This window comes from Falco rusticolus, chromosome 8 (genome assembly GCF_015220075.1).
Source record: "Falco rusticolus isolate bFalRus1 chromosome 8, bFalRus1.pri, whole genome shotgun sequence".
Taxonomy (NCBI): domain Eukaryota; kingdom Metazoa; phylum Chordata; class Aves; order Falconiformes; family Falconidae; genus Falco; species Falco rusticolus.
Genome location: NC_051194.1, coordinates 59955633 through 59976112, shown reverse-complemented (window position 1 = coordinate 59976112; position 20480 = coordinate 59955633). Strand labels below are relative to the sequence as shown.

At 40.3% G+C, this 20480-nt stretch overlaps 1 protein-coding gene across 3 annotated transcripts in view; it reads right to left on the bottom strand.

Moving 5' to 3' along the window:
* Window positions 1–20480, bottom strand: part of DIP2A (disco interacting protein 2 homolog A) — a 121876-nt gene that overhangs the window by 50475 nt on the left and 50921 nt on the right. For all 3 annotated transcript variants that reach the window (XR_005105950.1, XM_037398581.1, XM_037398582.1), the window contains exons 3-5: window positions 17708–17827; window positions 8505–8624; window positions 2800–3045 (exon numbers count right to left, since the gene is read on the bottom strand). Coding sequence is in view for 2 of the 3 variants with exons in the window: in XM_037398581.1 (XP_037254478.1) it covers window positions 2800–3045; window positions 8505–8624; window positions 17708–17827 (486 nt within the window). In the remaining variant the exon portion in view is untranslated. The remainder of the gene's footprint in view (window positions 1–2799; window positions 3046–8504; window positions 8625–17707; window positions 17828–20480) is intronic.

Here is a 20480-nt window from a genome sequence, read left to right as displayed (position 1 = left end):
CAGAAGGACATTTAATTTTTTGTCAAAGGCACTGGAAATTTTACCTTTCTGAATATTTTTAGTAGAACAGCTCTTAATGATCCCTGAGCTCCCTTCCTGATAGATAACGTAATTGCACACTTATTTCCCATTAATGAAATTTCAAACCACTCCGCTGCATGTAGTCCAACATTCAACTGCTTAAAAGCTGGACTTTCAACTGTAAATAAGGCCTTGATTTTGCATACAATTTTGATAATTAAATATCTGATGAATAGGTCTTAAGAAGCTAGTTGTGAAATTTGCTGTGTATTTCTATGGCCTGAGACAGATGTAACAGGATGCTGTGTTACATTTTGTGTATTTTTGAAGCTTTTACAGCTATATTAAGAATTTCATCAATCATGCTTGGAATTACGGAGAGCCTCCATGGAATCACAGAATGGTTTGGGTTGGAAGGGACTTTAAAGACCATCTAGTTCCAACCCCCTGCCTTGGGGCAGGGACACCTTCCACTAGATGAGGTTGCTCAAAGCTCCATCCCAGCTGGCCTTGAACCTTCCAAGTTTGTTAATTTTAATGAGTTAAACATTTTTCCTATAAATCCACAGCGTGAAATCCAGAATGCCCTCAAAGCAAAACAGAGACATGTTCCATCTTACTTACATTCACTAAGTACACAAAAAATTTTGCAAATTTCTCATTATAAATAAGCTTGGAAATGGGAAGATGGAATTTCAGATTTCTTTGTACAGAACATCTTACTGCCTTTAAACGGAAACACTTCACTAGCAACAGAGGCACAAAATTTAACCAGAGGCAGCTCTTTCTCTGTTTATGGATGAAGTACTGATGAAGCGCAGAAAAATGAACAAAGCCAAACACTGCCCATAACTTTCTAAGACACAAACCAAACCCCAACATTTCAACATGCAGGAGCTTTCTAAGGCAGCAGCACCAAGCAGGCTTGGGGAAAAACACTGTGCCTTGTAAAAGCTTACGTACCGGAATTCCTCTCATGCTTAGCTTCCATAATAAAGAGATTGCCATGAAAAACAGAGCAGGGAGCAAAAGAATGTAGGAGCGACACAGATAACGCTTCCCAGACTCCCTGAAACCTAACGAGCCTCCCAGAGCACAAAGCAAGCTACTACCTCTTCCCATCTCAGCTCCACTTACAGAAAACTGCCTGTGCTGTGAGAACTGGGATGTCAGTCACAGCAAAATGAGTCAACCCCTGTTTCTGGCATCACCTAAGCCACACAGAAGATCTGGAGGATCCTCTTTTGGAGAGCCTCTAGCTTGTTCACACTCCTTTCCCCATGCTTTAGGAACCTGAAGAAGTAGAACTCCCTGTCACAAACTACAAGCACTGTTTGCATTTTAAAGCCCATAGCTACTATAGGGTTGATGTCCCAAACTCAGCATAAGGCAGGAGGAACTCAGAGGGCAAATCCACAAAGAACAGAGAAGCGACCCTCTCATGACCAGCTGCCTCGTGCCTAAGAGAACTGTGAACTGTTTGTATCATCTAAACAGAGAAGTCTAAAGGACACATGACTGGGCTTTCAGCAGAACGTGAGCCTAACAGCTAGACCAGCTAAACAAACAGCTATTTGCAAAAGGTATCTGTGTCTTAAATTATCACATGAACTAACGTCTCTAAGTATACAGAACCCTGTAGACTCAGTTTAAATCTAAAGCATCTCAGTGTGTTTTCTTCATCTGACCTAATCTGTCCTCGGTAAACAACTGGATAAAGCCTGTCCGTATAGCGCACGTAGGCACACGGTCACAGGTAAACAGTCAGGTAAGTAGAGCACTAAAGCTGCCAAAACCTGAAACATCCAGAAACAATATAGGTGATGCCTATTGCATATTACTAGAAGCACAAGAACTTCATGCTATAGCCCAGAGGTGAAATACAAACCATCATTGTTCATTTCATTTTTCTAAATTACTTTGGGGAAAAAAAAAAACGGTTAGAAATACAAAACTATTGTTTCTTGTCTAGGTCCTTTCCAGTTGCTTAACATTAGTGCAGACGTACTGTGTGCACATAAATCCACTACATTTCACAAAAACATTGTAAAAAGTACTTCCATGATGGAAGAGACTGCCATCCTCCCTCCCTACCAAATTTTGCAAAAGCAAAAGACTAGTGTTCTGCATTTTAGGAAACAATACAAAAAAAAAAAAAAAAAAAAAAAAAAAAGTAACCTGAAGTTCTGCACTTTCGGCTTTACAGAGCTTGAAACAAATCACACATATACATTTTGGCTTACCAGTACTACATTTCCACTCTAGTTTCACAACAAAGGCCTATTCATGATCTAAATTTTACCTAAAGGACAAAAAAAAAAAAAAAAAAAAAAAATCACATTCGAGCTTGAAATCTAGCTTTGTCAGTACCTCTGATTTCATAACTTTCTCAAAAGGTTCCAGATGTTTTTATGGTCTTTTCAGTGTTCCCCAACTGAGTCACCTTAGAAATCCACAACCTGATATTGTCTGTATTGTAAATACATGCGGATGGGAAAGCATGCACCAAAAATATGATCCCTTTGAAATTCTGCTTTTGACCCAGTAAGAACCTTTCTTGATAAATCAAGCATTTTACCAAGAAGAATGCACGTTCAGATCTCATGAACAACTGGTTCGGCTTAAATTAAATACATACATATCATACATACCTGGTCTGTGGATTGTACATTTTAAGGCTATTTACAGATATCTTCTGGTGAAGACTTTTGTGTTTAGCCTCGCTTTGGGATTTTTAATTTGATTTTATTCCAACCACACAGGCAGTTCTTTACTGACCTAGCTGGGTGTGTGCCATGAGATCTGCAAGCACAGTGGCAGCAGCGGTGGCAGTAGCAGTATTGGAAGCAGCAGCAGGTTTCCCTCCTGGATGAGATGAAGTGGAGGATGCAGAGGATGAGGTGGAGGAGCCCTGAATAACCCGGTTAAGCCAGGGCTCTACGTTGGAATGGCTCTGGAACGGAGTGGAGGTGATCCGCCCTTGCCGACGTAACGAGCCCTCATCTTCTGATGCTGACGATGTGTCTGTGATTAAAATAACGATGACAGGCATGTAATGTGGGAATGACCCAACAGACGGGAACATGAAGTTTTCCATGTTCTTCAGGTAGCGTTCTCATGTGCTACACATGAGATGCGTGTATTAAGCAAATGGTATATTCACATGCACATATTCTGCTCATTGCCATTTTTTAGATTAATGCAACAACTTCTACACATTATAGCTAGAACATACTTGAGGCAAAGTTTCAGCTACCTCCTGTATTTGGAATGACATTAAGACTCAAAAAAGGCTTTACCTAAGTTACCTAGTACATTCGCTAACCATGCTCAGTGAGTATAGCATACCTACTCTGCTGAAAGAATACTTTGTTCTGAACAAGTAAACTGGATCTCAATCTACCTGAACAAATTCCATTACATTTTTTGCTGGGTACTTTCTTTTTATTTGGGGTGGTGGTGGTGGTAATTCTTCAGTTTTTGGTTCCTTCGACAAATTTTTTGAGAACTAATTACTCACAAAAACATTGTGCTATCAAGTTCAATGAAAGAGTAATATCATTAATCTAAGGATAATTAGAAGAAATTTAAAAGCACAAATTTTAACCACAAACTGATACGAACAAGAACTACACAGAAATGCTTAGTAAAGCATCTTTTCATTCTAGATGTAGATTTGTTGCTGTTAGAAATCTGATAAAGGGCTCCTATTTTAACTACCATTCAGTTATTTACAGCATTCCAGAAGCCTCCCTTTGGCACTCAAACTTTCCACATTGTTATCCACTCAGTAACAAATAAAAAGGTCTTTCTAAATATCAAGAAAATACATCCTTGTTAGTTTTCAGTGAAAAATACAAACTCTTATTAGAGAAAAAAAAAAATCCTGCCCTCCTAAAGAGACTGCTGCATTTTAAGAACTTGATCTTTTATGTCCCTCCCCAGCTCTCCCCCCCCCCCCCCCCAGGTAATTAAACGAAAGCTCCTGAAACAATGCAATGCCCACATACTGTTGAAGTTTGCATCAAGTCAGTTTGTGAAGAGTAGTTTTAAGTCACACACTATGGCCAGACCAATTAAGAAGGCAGCACGAGCTGAAAAACAGCTTCTGAAAAAGATAGGGTGTACGTTACTATCCTCTAGAGTCCCTTCCAGATATGGAAATACTGGGTGATAGTGCGGTGGGTTACATGAGAAATTCTGCAAACTTAATTTTGGCTTTTTTTTTTGTTTGTTTTTATTGTTTGTTTTTAGCATCCTCTGAACACATAACTGTTCAGCTATATAGAATTCCACGTAAATTTTGTTGAAGCCACATTAAAAATCTTTTCCTTATCTTTGGCAACAAATTTCAGTTACCAGGTGTCTAATTTTCTGCTTTTCAAGAGTATGTGCATTTCCAATAGCTTCAAAGCAATTGCTTTTAAACAGTCTAAAACCACAAAAATCAGACATCATTTCATAAGAAGCCCATTTAACTCTATGGCATTTTTAAAGTTAAAATCGTGGATCTCTCATTACTTGACCATCCCTTGTCAAACATGACAATTTTGGATGAAAATACACAAACAATTGATCTTTGAGAAGATACAGCTGTGGTGCATCACCATTCCTGGGTCTGTGCCTTGTATGATATTTCTGGTCTGCTGCCATGGTTGTAGCTTTTGGCTGCTCCTCCTGGAGAGGAGCCAAACCTGCCCCTTGGTGCTTGCGACCTTCCCTTTCTTTCAGGCAGAAAGCAAAAATAAACAATTCCCAGGAATATTGGACAAGATAGGACAACAGTCAGGTTTGGGGAAAAAAACCCACAACCAAACCACCACATTTGTGATCTATTATCAAGTATGAAATAAAAATACAAAACCACGAGGAAAATACACACTCTGAAGCTACCTCCTTACCCAGATGCAAGTTTAATGAAGCCTCTAAAATTTCTAAGCTTTCAGATGTCTTTCATAAGCAGAGAGGAGAAAAAACCTCACTTTAAACGTAAAACATTAACTGTGTATAGGAATGAAGGATCCATAGTAAAAACATTCTAATACCAAAGCCTAACTACAACAGAAAAGTCACAAGGTAACATCAGTAACCAGCTCTGCGGCAGTCGCAGGAGTTAATTAGTGGTTCTGGTGTGCGGTGAGCAGAATGCTATGTACTTGGCCTGCAGCTCTTCCTGGCTGGGAGCTGACCCAAGATAGCCACAGAAACCACCACCCTTTGGACCAAACCTGCATCTGGACTACAGCTCATGTTCTGATCACGTGAAATCCATATGGAAAGGACGAAAGACTCGACGGGACGAAAACAAAAGTACAATAAAATTTTTGGAAGGATGGCTGATGAAAGCAGTTCCATTACTGCAGGTCAGGAGTTGGGTTTGAATTTAACGTTGCGACCAGAAACTGATGCTTCCTTCCTGGTGACTGATGGCAACTGTTTGTAACAAAATTTCAGTTATCAAGAAAGCCTGGCTTTAGTTGCATTAACTTCTGCCAATACAAGGATTTTAAGACAGTGCTTTAATGGCTCAAGACAACAAAACTAGATGCTTCGCCACTACTCAGGTTCTTTGTAATTTTAGATCTTTCTTGCTGAACTGATTTTGCAAATAAAGGCAGGCCATAAAAAGACAATTATTTTTGTGGATTGATATAGCTGAAGCAAGCCTTCAGAAAATTTCTGAATGGCCTCCCATGATACATGGTCTTCTATGATCACCCATGATACAGAATTCATCCACTGGCCTTACAGTATCTTACAGAGGTAGAAAAGGTATCTCATAATAAGTCACCTTCTCTTAAGAAACAGCACAACAGATCTCAGAGACACTTAACTCTTCTTTCAGAATGTATTAGTTAGCATGCACCCGTATCCCCCTAAAGCCCAGCATGAGTTTGCTTGTCTTCTCTGCCAACCACTTGGGCAGGCATGTAGAAGATGACACTCTCCAGCAGCACAAACACACAGAGGTAGATCCCATGGCCTCATCCTGCTCCCCTCTCTGGCTGAGCAGGATGGAGACCATACACGCACACACAAGCACAACATGGACCCCTCCAGCAGCTGGGCTTGGACACTCAGGCTACAGGCAACGGTCCCCAGATCCCAGTCTCCCCAGTTGCTGCCAAATGGACATACAAGCCCAAGGCTGCAGTCCCACCCCATTTGTACAGACTGACTGAGCCACTCCACGCACACAGACTATAGAGTCCCTTACCCAGGAGAGGTGTTAGAAATGGAGTATAACAGGAGGAGAGGACAGAGCGCGGGGTCAGGTGCAGGGCACAGCCAGGCAAGCGTACCACTTATACATGACCAGCCCTTTTTATCCCCTTACCCCACTGCTTTCCCCACACTTGTTCCTCCCCTAATCACCTAAATCTACCCCTTTCCCCATCTGTGGTTCCTCACCTAAACATTCCACAACAGGTCTCACACAATCTCAAAATACTTTTGCCCTGCACCCCGTAACATGCCCCGTACCCCTGCGTGGCACCGCCCTCAGCCCAGAAGGTGCTCTGCTGCTGACTACTCATGATGGGTTTCCAGCCTGGGCAGGAGGGCTGAGACTCTCCAGGAACAGCCCCGGGAGGGGCCCGGACAGGGTGACCCTTCTCTGGAGCCCTTAACTCCGGTTCCTGGTGCTCCTCTGGGCTTGTGCCGATGGGTCTGGGCCAGGCTGGCGGCTCCTGGGACAGGCCTGGGAGCAGCTGGGCCGGGCAGGATTTGGGCTCCCCCACCTGCCACTCTCTTTGCTCCTGCAAGGGTGTGCCCACCAGCTGTAACCACACAACCTAACATTTTACCTGCAGCATCTCCATTTTTTTTAATAGCTTCTCAACCCCTCAGATACTTTGTTCCTTCAGCGCAGCATGCAGGGCCCTGACCTCAGGCTGAGTCGGCACAGCATTAACCACAGGGACACTGCTGCAAATCTGTCCCGAACATATTCCAAAGAGAATGGTATTTTGGTTCTCTCAGAAAAACACTGCAAGGAGATTCCTTCCAGTTTTAAATGCTAAGAGAGACCAGAAAACCTAGCTGTCCTCTGCTTTCAGCAGAGCTTCTGGCCACCAGCTCTTTTTTTGTACATCAAATCTTAGGCAGAACAGTGGCATGTTCTTATTTTGTCATGATATTACCTCATGCCAAGCACACAGCAATTTGTCACACTAGGGGAATGAGAGAAAAGGACAGAGTGATGCTACATGAAATGTACCTCCGACTGTTCTAGCAGTTTATTTTGGAGAGTGAGAAGGAATATTGCTTTGAACAGCTACAAACAGACACCTCAGGGCCTCTCTCCCAAAGCCTCAGTATACAGATAGTCGCTATACATTAACTTTTCTCCAGGATTTCACTTTATGGAATTCACGACAGCTTTCACATACAAAAACAACATGTATGCAAGAAAACTCAGAGTATAACCACCAACTGCAACAGCTGCCCTCATGGGCTTCTGAGTATATGAGTATTAGAAGAACAAGCTAATCAAAACGTATTTTAACATACCCTATAGAAAAAACATAAGGGTGAAGAAAGTCCATATGTAAGACTACAGAAGCAGGTCATTATTTATTAACTAATGAAATAACCAGAGAATCCACAAAAGCAATGTACAAAAGCATGACTAACAAAGAAAAGTGGCATTTCCTTCAAATGGGAAGAACAGAAAGAAAAAATACAGCCCAGGAAGCAAGAGAGCAGCACATCAGACCTGGTTTTTCACAGAAGCGGGATAAGAAATAGAATTGATGGAGAAGGGCACTAGAGGTCAGTGTGCTTCTACTCCCGGGCCACATCAGAGGAGACAAGAGCACATCATTCAGAACTTGAGCTTAGGGAAATTCCTCTCCTTTGTATACAAGATACTGGCCTCAAAACACTTAGCTTGCTAGCACAAGATGTTATCTAGAGAAAGATTTTCTTAACCTCTAAAGAATTCATTGTGACACAACAGGAAGGTTACTTTATTTCCCCCCCCAAAAAAAACCCAAAATAAACTTTCTGACCTAAATCTGAACAATTCTAGCATATGATTTTCTGAATGTTTTAAATTGCTTACAGTTGAAACCATCTGACGAGTGCTCTGCAAGCTAATGCAGCAACTTCATGCTCTGGCATTTTCTTCACCTCGTCAAGAATCTTACGCAATATGAAATAAGGTATTTACAGCTCTGACATGCTTGCCAAGATTATCTCCTCCCAAGTGAGACGTTACATAAACCAACATAATGCATAAAGGGGAACTGCTCACTCTATTATTGCTTTCAAGTGTATCTTTAGCAGCTACAGTATATGAGACACTAAAAATTTTAAAACAAAGAACAAATCTGACCAACACCTGATTATCAGGAAATACAGCCATGAATATTGAAGAAGTTTATTGCAATGTACTTACAACTTAGCAGAACAAAGCATAACTTTATATTTTGCTATCGTGTTCACCTGGCAAGATTTACATATGTTAACTCAATAGATACCTGGAGGTGTGTACGTTTCTACCGAAGAGTGCACAAGAACCGACCGTCTTTTTGAAGGCATGGGCATTTTTCTCTCTTTGTATTTTGCAAGCGCTGCTTGTACTGCTTCAGTGTGGACATCTACATAGAAAAAAACCAAACAAACAAACAACAAGGGTTAAGAGATTAAATTTAATCATTATTTATTTCTAAAAAACACAGAAAGCAATACTGCCATCTTCTACAGCTCAAATCCAAAGGCTGAATCGCACATGATAGCCCTTACAGCTTTAGCCCTGTTCAGCCCTGTTTTGCTTAGCTTGCAGGAAGGAGCAGGTTCTCGCCTTCAGAGGAAGCAGCACTTCGGGAAAGAGCAGAAAGGTCCAAAGCTGAACTACAGTAACATGGTTTCAATTCTGAAGCTGTGACAACTCCAGTAATTGTTCCTCTCTCCTTCAAGGGTGTTTAGTAGGGCTGAATAAACATGCGTGCCTCCCACTCAAACTCATCTCAGAAGCAATGGTTTGAAAAGTTAAGGGAGGATATAAGCAGGCTCAAGTTAACATATTTTCCTCATGAAATCAGCTTGAAAAGGCTTTGTGAGTATAATTTAGGAAGAACACCCTGAAAATCAATACTGAAGTTACAGAATACTTAGTACGTTTGTTCTGAGCTATGATTTATTTTCATTTGGGGGGGAGGGGGGAAGGAATTTCAACACAGATACCAAAAAACTGGAACAGCATTGGACTCTTCATCCTCAAAATCCACAATGGGAAAATTAGTGAAAAGCGTATACTTGAAGCTCTCACAAAAGAATGCAAGTAATAAAAGCCAGAAAGAAGAGGCTAAATGGATATGAAGAATTAGGGAAGAAACACAAAGTGTTTTCACTTTCCTGAAAGCAAAAATTACCCTAATATACTCATGGGGTACATTTTAACTTTTCTTATTTTTAAGCCAAAACTGAGATTAAAGAGGAACTTAGTGTTCAATGAAGACCACACTGCAGATAAAATTTAATGTATTCAAGTAATTCTAAATTGCCTTCAGCAGATTTTTCTCTTTGACATATGTATTTCAATGGTGTCAAAAGCTAAAACTTAGGCAAAAAAAAAAAATATCATGAGAAGTGAACAGATGTCAAGGAGAAATAAGGCAGACCAAAAATATACTTTAACTTGCTGCCTAAGATTCAGACTCACGAAAACCAACTCCAACATCTGTGTACTTACAGGTTATCTACAGAGGGCCCAAAAGCAAGTACTGCAGTTACGCATTCATCTTGCCACATCTCTTTTACATGGAAGCTGCTGTATGAGAATTACCAAATGAAACTGTTCAATTTGAAACAAGATTTATTCTTTCATTAAGTATCCATCTAAGAAGAATCAGGAGAATACTATATACAAATACATTAGCAACAGAAGGAGGGCCAAGGATAACCTGCATCCTTTATGGGATGCAGCGGGGAACACTGTCACAAAGGGTGAGGAACAGGCTGAGGTACTTAACGCTTTCTTTGCCTCAGCCTTTAACAGCCAGACCAGCTTCCTCAGGGTGCTCAGCCCCCTGAGCTGGAAGACAGGGATGAGGAGCAGGATGAAGCCACCACAGCCCAGGAGGAAATGGCCAGTGTCCAGAGCTGGGCTGGGGGCTGGGGCACAAAGCTGATGGGGGGGACTTGGGGGGGTTCAGCCTGGAGAGGAGGTGGCTCAGGGGGGCCCTGATCGCTCCCTGCAGCTGCCTGACAGGGGCTGTGGGCAGGGGGGGTCGGTCCCTTCTCCCAGGGAACGAGCGACAGGACAAGGGGAAACGGCCTCGAGTTGCGCCAGGGGAGGTTTAGGTTGGGTGTGAGGGAACATTTCTCCACCAAAAGGGCGGTGAAGCCCTGGGACAGGCTGCCCAGGGGGGTGGTGGGGTCACCAACCCTGGAGGGGTTTAAAAAATGTGTAGCTGTGGTGCTTGGGGACAGGATTCAGTGGTGGGCTTGGCAGTGCTGGGTTAAGGGTTGGACCTGATGATCTCAAAGGTCTTTTCCAACCTACGTGATCCTACGATTCTGTGATTCTAAAGCTACAAATACCTAACAGTTTTATCGAATTGTAGGTATGAAACTCAATGACATACATAGACTTACACAACTTGCGTACAAAAGAAGTAATTTCTCTGCCCCATATTAACCTTGATGACAACTACAGGTAAAGCTCCATATTTTACAGTACCTTTTTTACTAAAAAAAAAAAAGTACCATTTCTGGCACTAGCCCTGAACCTGCTTTGACCATGCTCAGCAGGAGGTTCTTCCTGATTGTAAAATTTTTAGATATTTTTAGAAAATTTTTGACAAAGCAGGAGATAGCTCAGGGGAAAGCTAATCAGTATATACTTTAACAAAAACCAAAAGAGATTTTTGAGTATCCCAGTGAATGAAAGGCTATGAAGCAGCAAAGCACAGCACAGCGGTGTGAACCTCTATGAAGTCTAGGCACAAAACTCTTTCTAAAGGCAGCTTTGTCCCAATGCACTGGATAAACCTGACACTTGGGGGACTACTAAATCAATTCTCCTTTTCAAAACCAGATTACAAATGTTGCCCATAAGCTCAGAAGCATGACCTCGCCAGGGAGGCTTCGTGCAATACATTTCAAACAAACTCTAACAACTGGCAGATGACTTTCTTTCAGAACTTCTGTTAAGTAATCAAACAAAAATCACCATAGCTTAATCTGACCTCTTTTCCTATGTTAGATAAAAACTGTTCCATTTCCACATGTAAGTTGCTCCCTCTGCTCCAAAGCATATTCACACCATGTACTTCAGGCATCTAACTTTCGGTCCCTGACCTACACAGCACCATTTACTGCAATACATGAGGTCAAAGAGACGCCATGGAAGAAGCAAGTTAAAACCCCAGTACTGGAAGAGCACAGCGCCTTTAAGAGAAATGCCAGAAATAAACAATCCACATTTAAACAAAAATCAGGAAGCTGCTTTTCTTAGTCACAGGTCCAAATGAGAAACAAACTGTTTCCTTCAGCCTGGCCAAATCAAAATAAGCCCTGTGTGTAGGGTCCCAGACATCACCTAGTTCTTTGCAGTAAGAATGTCACTTTTCAAGTCTGCAGCAACCCCCAGATAATCTGTTCAGCACTATATTTAAAAAAAAAATAAATATATATATGCAAATATATATGCAAATATACCATGCCAACTATGTGTTCTTACAAGACTCGGGAGTAGATGCTTGTCTCAAATAAGAACTTTTTATGCAACTAACCTGTGAAGTTCAAGGACAATGCTGTTAGGAAGGGGGAGTGTTTGGGTTTTTTTTAAAATCACTTCTTAAACCTCTATCTTTTAAGACAAGATTTTTTATTTTTTTTTATACTGGGTAACATGTTAGATTGCTGCTGCTGTCCTTCACACCAAGGAGCTGTTAACAGATGTTTTATGAATTAAAATCTCACCACCCTCTCCCTATGTCCCCCTGCCTCCCTCCCCCACATCTGGGCTATTGCTTTTTTGTCAAGTCTTCATTTTTCCCGATCTTTAGTTTTAGATTTTTTCCCCTCACCTTGTAAATGTCCACCACTGAAGTTTATTCTCATGGTTACAGAAGCAAACCTCCTAATTCCACAGAACTCCAGAAAGTTTAAGCAGAACTCAACAACATACTTCTTGTTTTGCTGTGTTACTTAGATGTCCCAGGGACATTACTGCTGTCCATAGACTTGAGAATATTACTTAAATTCAAGGTTATTTTTGCAGCCTTAAAAGTTAGGGGCAAAACACCAATTCAGCAGGACACATTCCCACAGCAGAACCTTCAGTCAGAACGAAGCTGCATGTTTTAAGAAGGATAGTAACTATCAGATGCATCCACTTCAAGCATGCACATATCTCTATGTAATTCAGAAGACATTTTTGTTACATTAACATCTGGTAGGAAGAAGGGGAACATAAATGTTTTTTCTCCAGAAGAGAAATGTAACACAAATTTGTAGTCTGCATATAAATTCATTAAGTCATTAAATAACACTGCAGATAAAATATGAAAGCATTCTTAGCTAGTTTTTGTGAATTCCCATTTAGGGGATGGAAAGGACTAGCTTGAGGCAAGGGTGTGTTGAAGCACTTTAACAAAGTAGAGCAGGACAGGTCATAACATCACACAGATAGGTGGTAGCAAGCATGGGAACTACTTTTTAATTCCATTTCCAGAGGGCAAAATCAGCACCACCTCCTTTAGCCCTCCCAACTCTCACCCCAAAACATGGCAAATACGACATTAGATAATAAAAATGCAAGCAAAAGACAGTAAGGATGAATTTTTATTCTGTTTCATGTTTTGTTTTTATAGTGCTGATTTAACTCATCAGTTTCTTCTGTACTCATCGAAGAACTATTTCCAGCTTGAAATTCTTCTTTTAATATCTTGTCCTTGGATAACAACTGAGTAGGACCATCCTCTGTCAGTTAAACAAAGTACCTAATCAGCTTCACTTCCCTGGAATGCTTTGTTCCTGTTCCATGTTTCCTTTAAGAGCTTTTCTACACTATGTACACGATGAAACAGACTTCACTAAAAAAAAGTGAAAGGGATGAAATAATTTTGAAGCAGCAGAACATTTAGGGTACAAGAATTCATGAATACTACAAACTGAGGTTTAATTGGATATTGGAATTGCAAAAAGAAGCTTCTACCATTGTCTATTACTAAATTCTTAAACACGAAACTCATTTAACATGTAAGAACTGGGGACTTCAGTATTCTTCAGTGGATTAAATAGTCATTAAAATCAGATCAAATGTCATCTGTAATACACCATATTTCTGAGAAGAGGGAAAACAAATGTTCAACAGTGAACACTGGAAGAGATGAACAAGCCCAGCATCTTATTAACATGAAGATTATGCATACCAAAGAGAGCAAGAAATACATATACTGCCATTCAAAAGCAGAAGTCTTGAAAAAATAGTTCTAGGTTTCCACGCTTCATTAAGCTGCAACCAACCATCAACAATTTATTATTGATTCAAAACATTTTTTTTTGCTTCCTCTGCTGTAGTAAACCACATAATCTTCTCTTCCATTTTATGTACCTATTCTCATTTTCTTTCATTCTACGTGTCCTTAAAAAAAGGATGGGGGAGGAAAACTAAGACACAGTTTGTGGACTATAAATCACCTAAGCTCTTACGCTCCAAACCCTCCAGCTATTAGAAAGGCCTTTTTCCTTCCTGTTTGCAGCCTCTACTTGTTCATCAGCCTCTGATTCTAGTTCCTGCCTTAGGCACAAGAGGAAGAATTTCTACAGTTGTTTGAAGAAAAATGGCATTCATAGGGCGACCAGTTTCCCTGCTGCTCACAGATCTCCAAATTCCAGCAGCTAAAGCAACCAGCACTGGCTGCCTCTACAAATGGCTGCTGCAAACCTAGTGTCCCATATGACTGCATCCCTGTGAGAATGATTGCCAGGGGAAAAGTAAAAATATTTTTTTTAAAAAGCTAGTATAACTACACGAAGGCTGGCAGAGCACAGAGGATTAGTGTGAGATCAAGCTCTATTCACATGAAATGATAGAGCTGCTGTATGTACAGGTATCACCCCTGCGCACTGCACAGACTTGTTCCTCACCTGGAGCAGCTCCCCAAATGCATCTCTGTATCCTGTTCCAGGGAAGCTGGGAGAGCAGGCTGTGTATTACAGCTGTATGTCCAACAGGCTGAAGAACAGTAACCAGAAAAAAAGTGCGAGAATGGAAAGAGAAAGCGTAGCTGCTGGGAAAACTTCTTCAGACGCCCTAAAGGCTTACCAGCTAACTCATTTGTGCTCTTATCCAAAACCAGGCAGCAGTGGGACTCAGTGCAGGAGAAGGCACAGTGCCTCTACCAGTAACCACACACCTCTCCTGACAGAAAAGCCAGCAGCACCAGCAATACACTCATCACCAAGCATCCTCTGAAGTGAGGGTATGAGGGTCTTCATGTTTATCACTGACAAATGCTTGCGAAGTCTCTGCATTTCTCACTTCCTCCATCACACTGTCATCATTCAAAAGAACGAAAACCTAGTTAAAGCCTCTAGTATTATCTCCTGTTCCAGGAACTCTTAGGTAATTTAGTAGCCTACAGTATGTACTGATGGTATTCACTGTTGGAAATTTTTTGGTAATAATTTACTGCTTGAAGACAAAAATATGTGGATGATAATTATAGTTCATTTAAATGGACAACAACTCTGGGAAGCTATAGAAAAAATGTGCTTACAGCTAGCAAATGGCAGATTAATAAAAAGGCAAAATTGTTTCACTTGCTTATTTTAAGTAATTTATGTTGATGGTTCTAAAATAACTATAATTGCTCCAGAAAGAGATCCTGTTCTATTAAAAGTTATATCCCACCCTCATCAGCTACTCTTGAAAAGGACACAGCAAACTGATGAGATGCAAAGATAAGAAGAAATAAAGGCAGCAGTGAAATAAAAAAAGAAGCAGCAACACCCCCTCCACTGCCCTCAAAAGTCTGAAAAATAAATAAGGCATGCAATTGATAGAAGCAAAATACCCAGGATTATAGCCTAAAGCTGTTTGTCCGTCACAATAGGTAAGATGCCAGCTTACAGGGAAATTTTAAAAGGTAACAACATTTCAAGCCAGCGGTGGTGGAATCTTTTCTTTAGGCAGAAAATGCTTTTACAATAGCTAGAATTTCTCAGATAAATTGGGACTGCTCTGTGAAGCAAAACTGTGACACTTTTTAAGCCAAAGTATTGGGAGGAACAAAATGAAGCTACTTTGCAGTAACTGGCATTTTCTGAGATGTCAACATTTCCATTCGTGTCCTACATACACGTAAATCTCACAGCATGAGTAGTTATGAACAACGATGTGAAGCATTTTCATATTCAAATCAACTAGATGATTCAACATCTATTACCATCAGTAGTAGCGCTTTCAAGGAGTAAAAAAACATGCAATAGATGTTTTTCTTCCAGGTTATCTCTTCATTGAGGTAAAGAAGAGAACAAATACTGCAATAAATCTGAAGAATTTTTTCTAAGAATCAGAGAGGAAAAAGGGGAAAAAAGTAATGGCTCTTGAAAGCTGTATCTACATTACCTTGCATAGACATAAGTTTAACCTAAATCAAGTCAAGCAAAACCATCACTATTTGGTTTTGATACCACCTGAGCACACTAAACCTTGTCATATATCACTGATGGGAAAACGCAATCCAATTACATATCTTACAACTAAGAACCTTCCCCCCCCAGAGGTTTAAATTTCAAAATGAAGAACACATTCTAGGGAAGAATATTTAATGAAACACGAGTGAGCAATGCAGTGATGGGAAACCGCATGAGGATGTGGAAGTCCACACGAAGTACTACCTAGCGTTTTGGCACAGTGATAATTACAAGAAGTAACCCCAAATCCCTGCACATTAGGCTTCATCTGGAATTAACTGTCCACTGGCAGGACTGCCTGAACTCTCAGGGTCATTCAGAAACACTCACCTTGAAATGTAAAAATATTGGCTGAGCTCTAGACTGACAAGATTGGGAGCACTAGTTCAGAATCACTAAAAGTCAATTTATAGAAATTTAAAATCAACAAGGCCATAGAAACATTAACTCTAGGAAAAGAGGAAGCCCTGATAATTAGCACTGATAGTTAGACTAACATTTAAAAGCCACATCTATTCATGAGCAAGTATGCTAGCTGAACTTGCTAACACCCACCCACTTCTACGTCTTACACTGTAAAAGTAATGAGCCCAATGCCAAATTTCCCCCAACAATACCAATAATATGGCAGGGTTTGTTTACTTAATTCTTGGTTTCGTTTGTTTGCTTTTTTAAGTATCCTCAGTGCAAACTAAATAGGACATCTGAGCCTCTCAGACAGGGAAACTGTCCATGTACACAGCATATTGCTCTAGACCCTCCTGGCTCTCTCAGATAATGGTCCCAAGTATTCCGTTATAGCTGTGCTCTTTTTGCAGATTTTATTTCTGTTAGTTAAAAACATCACATGCTATTTTAAAATTAATTAATTTCTATCAGATTCATGGCTGTGCTTGAGTTTATGTGGAATCCACTTGGTCACAAAGTAACTTGAAAATCATGGCTGTAATTCAACCACTAAATCTGTGGGGTTTTTTTCCCAGTATATATATTCAGCAGTAGGTTACATTGATACATTTGAAATGCAAAAATTAATTTAAATGACCATACTCTTAAACGCGTAATTTAATGTTGATACTATGTAATCTTCCCTGACATTCTGAATACAGCTGACACAGCATCTTCCCAGGAATCCATATATATTCCTCAGAATATTCCAAAAAGCCTCATTCATCCTCCAGTTATTCATAAGGAACCCACACAGGCATATCAGCCCCATTTCTGGAGCGAAGTTTTAAATGTCAGCAATGCAAATATGATGCAATAACCCCTATGCCCAAGCAGTTGCAAAGCAAGGTGATGCAAGACCAGCAACATATTAAGGATGTGCAGTGCATGTCATCACTTGCACTTCTTATCCCAAGACATATAATTACCCCGGAAAACAAAGAGAAAAATTTCCAGTTAAAAGTCCAAAGGTATTTAGGAGAGAAAAGCTTCCAAACACGTGTGTTTTCTCACTATTGTGACAAGGAATTTCACAGGGAAACAGTGTACTTCAACCACCTGAAAAGTAACAATGGGAACAGGATGTAATGAGGATATTGGTATTTTCACAGAAGTTTCCAAAACAGGTTTGTCACAGTGGTGTCCATTTAAAACTATGTAGAATATCCATTGTGACATTTCCCTTTTTTGTGCACTTGCTTTAAACCAGGAAATATTTGAATGAGAGTTACAGTAAATATGATAATCAGTCCTATAACCCCACAGCCCACATGCTGTAGTCCTCTAATATTAAATAACTGTTATACAGATCGGAAATCCAATCTTGTTTACTCAGTAAACAAAATTATTAAGCGCGGTGTAAAATTCACAATAAGAAAAACATCAGAAGGTGGGCCTATGATTTCTTCCTCTCCTAGCATTTCCAAACAAAATCACTCATTTATAGAAGTACAAAAAGCTACTTGAAAAATAATTCATTAGCTCTTCACTTCTTCCGATTTTTTCTTTAGGTGAGGGTACTACTTTACTGGTACACTTTTCCTCTTGAGACACCCGATGTTTCAGCTACATTTCTTTTCCTTACCAGATCGGAAGCGTTCATCCCTCGAGTTGGTAGAACGGGTTTTCTGCTGTTTAGATACAGCAGCGGTAGCTTGTGAAGAGCCTGGGACTCTGTTCTCTGCTTGCAAGGATGGATCCACACCTGAAATACAGTTTAATTTCAGTATGAATTCAGGTTCGCAAATAAAACATCTGCTTCCCACGTGTTGTGTTCTTTTAGCACCCTTGACACTTACTTACAAGTTGAACTGGAGCCCTAAGACTACACCTTTAAAAAACTCTCATCCTCCAACTGCGTTTTAAATTGTTTAAACTAAACCCTATCATGACCTGACAAGCATTTCACACAGAAGGAACACTTCTGCTCCTTGCAGAAGTTGACAATCATTGGCTATTAGGTGCTCTGCATGCCACATCCGTGCAGAGGGAGGAGAGGGAACCAGTCCTCTCCCCGCGTACTGTCAGCGATCGAGAGAAACACTGCAGAGATGGGTACAATCACACACTGGACTTGGAGAGCCTGAAGAGACAAGATGATACTGCTCCAACTTTCAAATAAAAATTGAACTATTCTCTCAAATTTCTTTTGAGTCTAAACACAAGGCAGCTAATTTGAATTTAATTTAGGAACTATATATCTGTTTAACCTATTCCCATTTAATAAAGCAATACTCAGAAGATGCACATTTTACAAAAGACTTGAACCAGGAACCTTCACTTGCTATTTTCTCATCTTCTATATATCTACACCTGAAGTACAAAACTAAGAGCTGAAACCTCTGCAGGTGCTCTCTGAGGATACACGTCACACAGCCATGAGAAGCCGGAGGAAAATAAGGAACAAAGAAGCACTCTCTTCAGTTTAAACTGTTTTAAGACCAGTGAATGATCACCTTCAGAAGTACAACAGCCACTACGCACCAAGTACAACAGATGTAAAATTACAATGCAGTTGGAAGTGGGGTTTTTTTGTACAAATCCATCATAAATTTATGATCTTGTGTGGCTATCTGACTTAAGTGTTGTATTTAACAGCAAACTCCTCTTAGCCATTTAAGATTTGTTTCACCAAGTTTACTGTGTTTCTAGTCCTTGTACCATACAGGGTTGAGTTTTTCTTTCATTATACTTTTTCCTTCTCTTGAAGAGCTTCTGCTCTCCTACCTGCCCTCAAGTCTTGCTGGAACTAGAAACAGCATTTTCAGAACCCAAATTCTGAATGCCTATTTACAGAAAGCAGCTTTCACTGAACTGAAGATGTGATTCAAGAGGAATCTGTGCCAGTTCCTTTGCAAGTAAGGCTCTGACTTTAACAAGACAGGATTCTTCTTCCTCTCATGGGGTTTCTGTTCCCTCCCCTTCTCCCCAAGTGCACACCAAGAAAGAAACTGGTAATGAATTATTAATAAATCTAGCAATTTTAAGAGACTTTTATTAAGACCCTTCAGTAAGATGTCTTCTTACTTGTGAAGACTTAAAGTCTTCACATTTGAATTGTAAGTTTTCAAATAGCAATTGGATTAAATATACCAGTTCTACCTCACCTGACCAAAATGAACTTTCTAATACTCTCTTTAAATATAATATCCTCAGGAAAAGCATTTTATCATCTTCCTGACTGGATCAGTTGTTATACATCAGCTTGCTTAGGTGTCTGCTAAGACCACAAAGTTAATGCACTCCATAATCGCATTCCCACCCCCATTTGCAGCTCAGAGTTAACACATTTTGATGTAGAGAAGGCAACTTTGAGTTAGCCATGGGTTTCGGGAAGGCATGGGCCTAAATAACAGAAAAAGAAGTAACATTCAATAAATCACACAGATCTAAGTTTTCAGAAATTCATTCGACTCCAGAGACATGCTCCTGTCTTTTACAATTTGCTACACAGAAAAAACAAACACATTCTCACCTAATGGAGTTTTCCTATTCTCCAAAAGTAAAGCTTTTTAAGGAGACGACAGGCTAAGTAAGATCAAATGCATTTCCCAGTAGGGGAAATTAGACAAGCCAGTAAAGAAACTGAAGTGTGCTCGGCAGAGAGCAGTTGAGCACAGATGTGACTGGTGTTCAAGTATCACGTGCTTATCCAATATAAAGAGGTAACATTCCCTGAAACACTTCAGCACAATTCTGTTTCTAAAAGAAAAGCAAATTTAGTCTACCAACTGGATTGGTTCAACATATCCGATACTTGAAGAGCAGTGAAAACACCCGAGAATTATTATTTTATCTTTCATGTGAACAAAAGTTTTTACATAACCACAAGTCAAGAGTCCAGAGAGATTTGTTGACCTGGAAACAGTAAACAACTTCATATTTCATTAAAATGACTGAGGTAAGTCATCTCAAAGCCCAAGCCAAGAAAAAAGCAGATGCAAATGGATAATGCGATAACTAAGCTGGGGGAAAAAAGAGAACAGGACAAACAGCTCAGCTGGGAGTCTCCTTAAAATAGACTGTTTATGAAATTTTCAAACAGCATACCCGCATTAGGGAGGTCAATGTGCCAAACAGCAGGTCAGTTTTGTGTGAACTTGTCACAAGGGACTTTGGATGAAGAAGGTAACAAAAGAACATGAGATTTGTGTCCGTGTATGAGCACATGCCATTCTTTTTCCAGCAAACGAGGGTTGTTGTAAGTGAAAGAAGAGATTAATGCTCTACTCTTAATTCCTTACCCTTATCTTCTCCAGTCCCACAGTTCAGCACCCAGCTTTCCAAACCTGCCCCTCTCCCTGGGCACAGTACAGCCCACAAATCCCCACTGCGAACTCGTGCAGCTGGTATGTAAG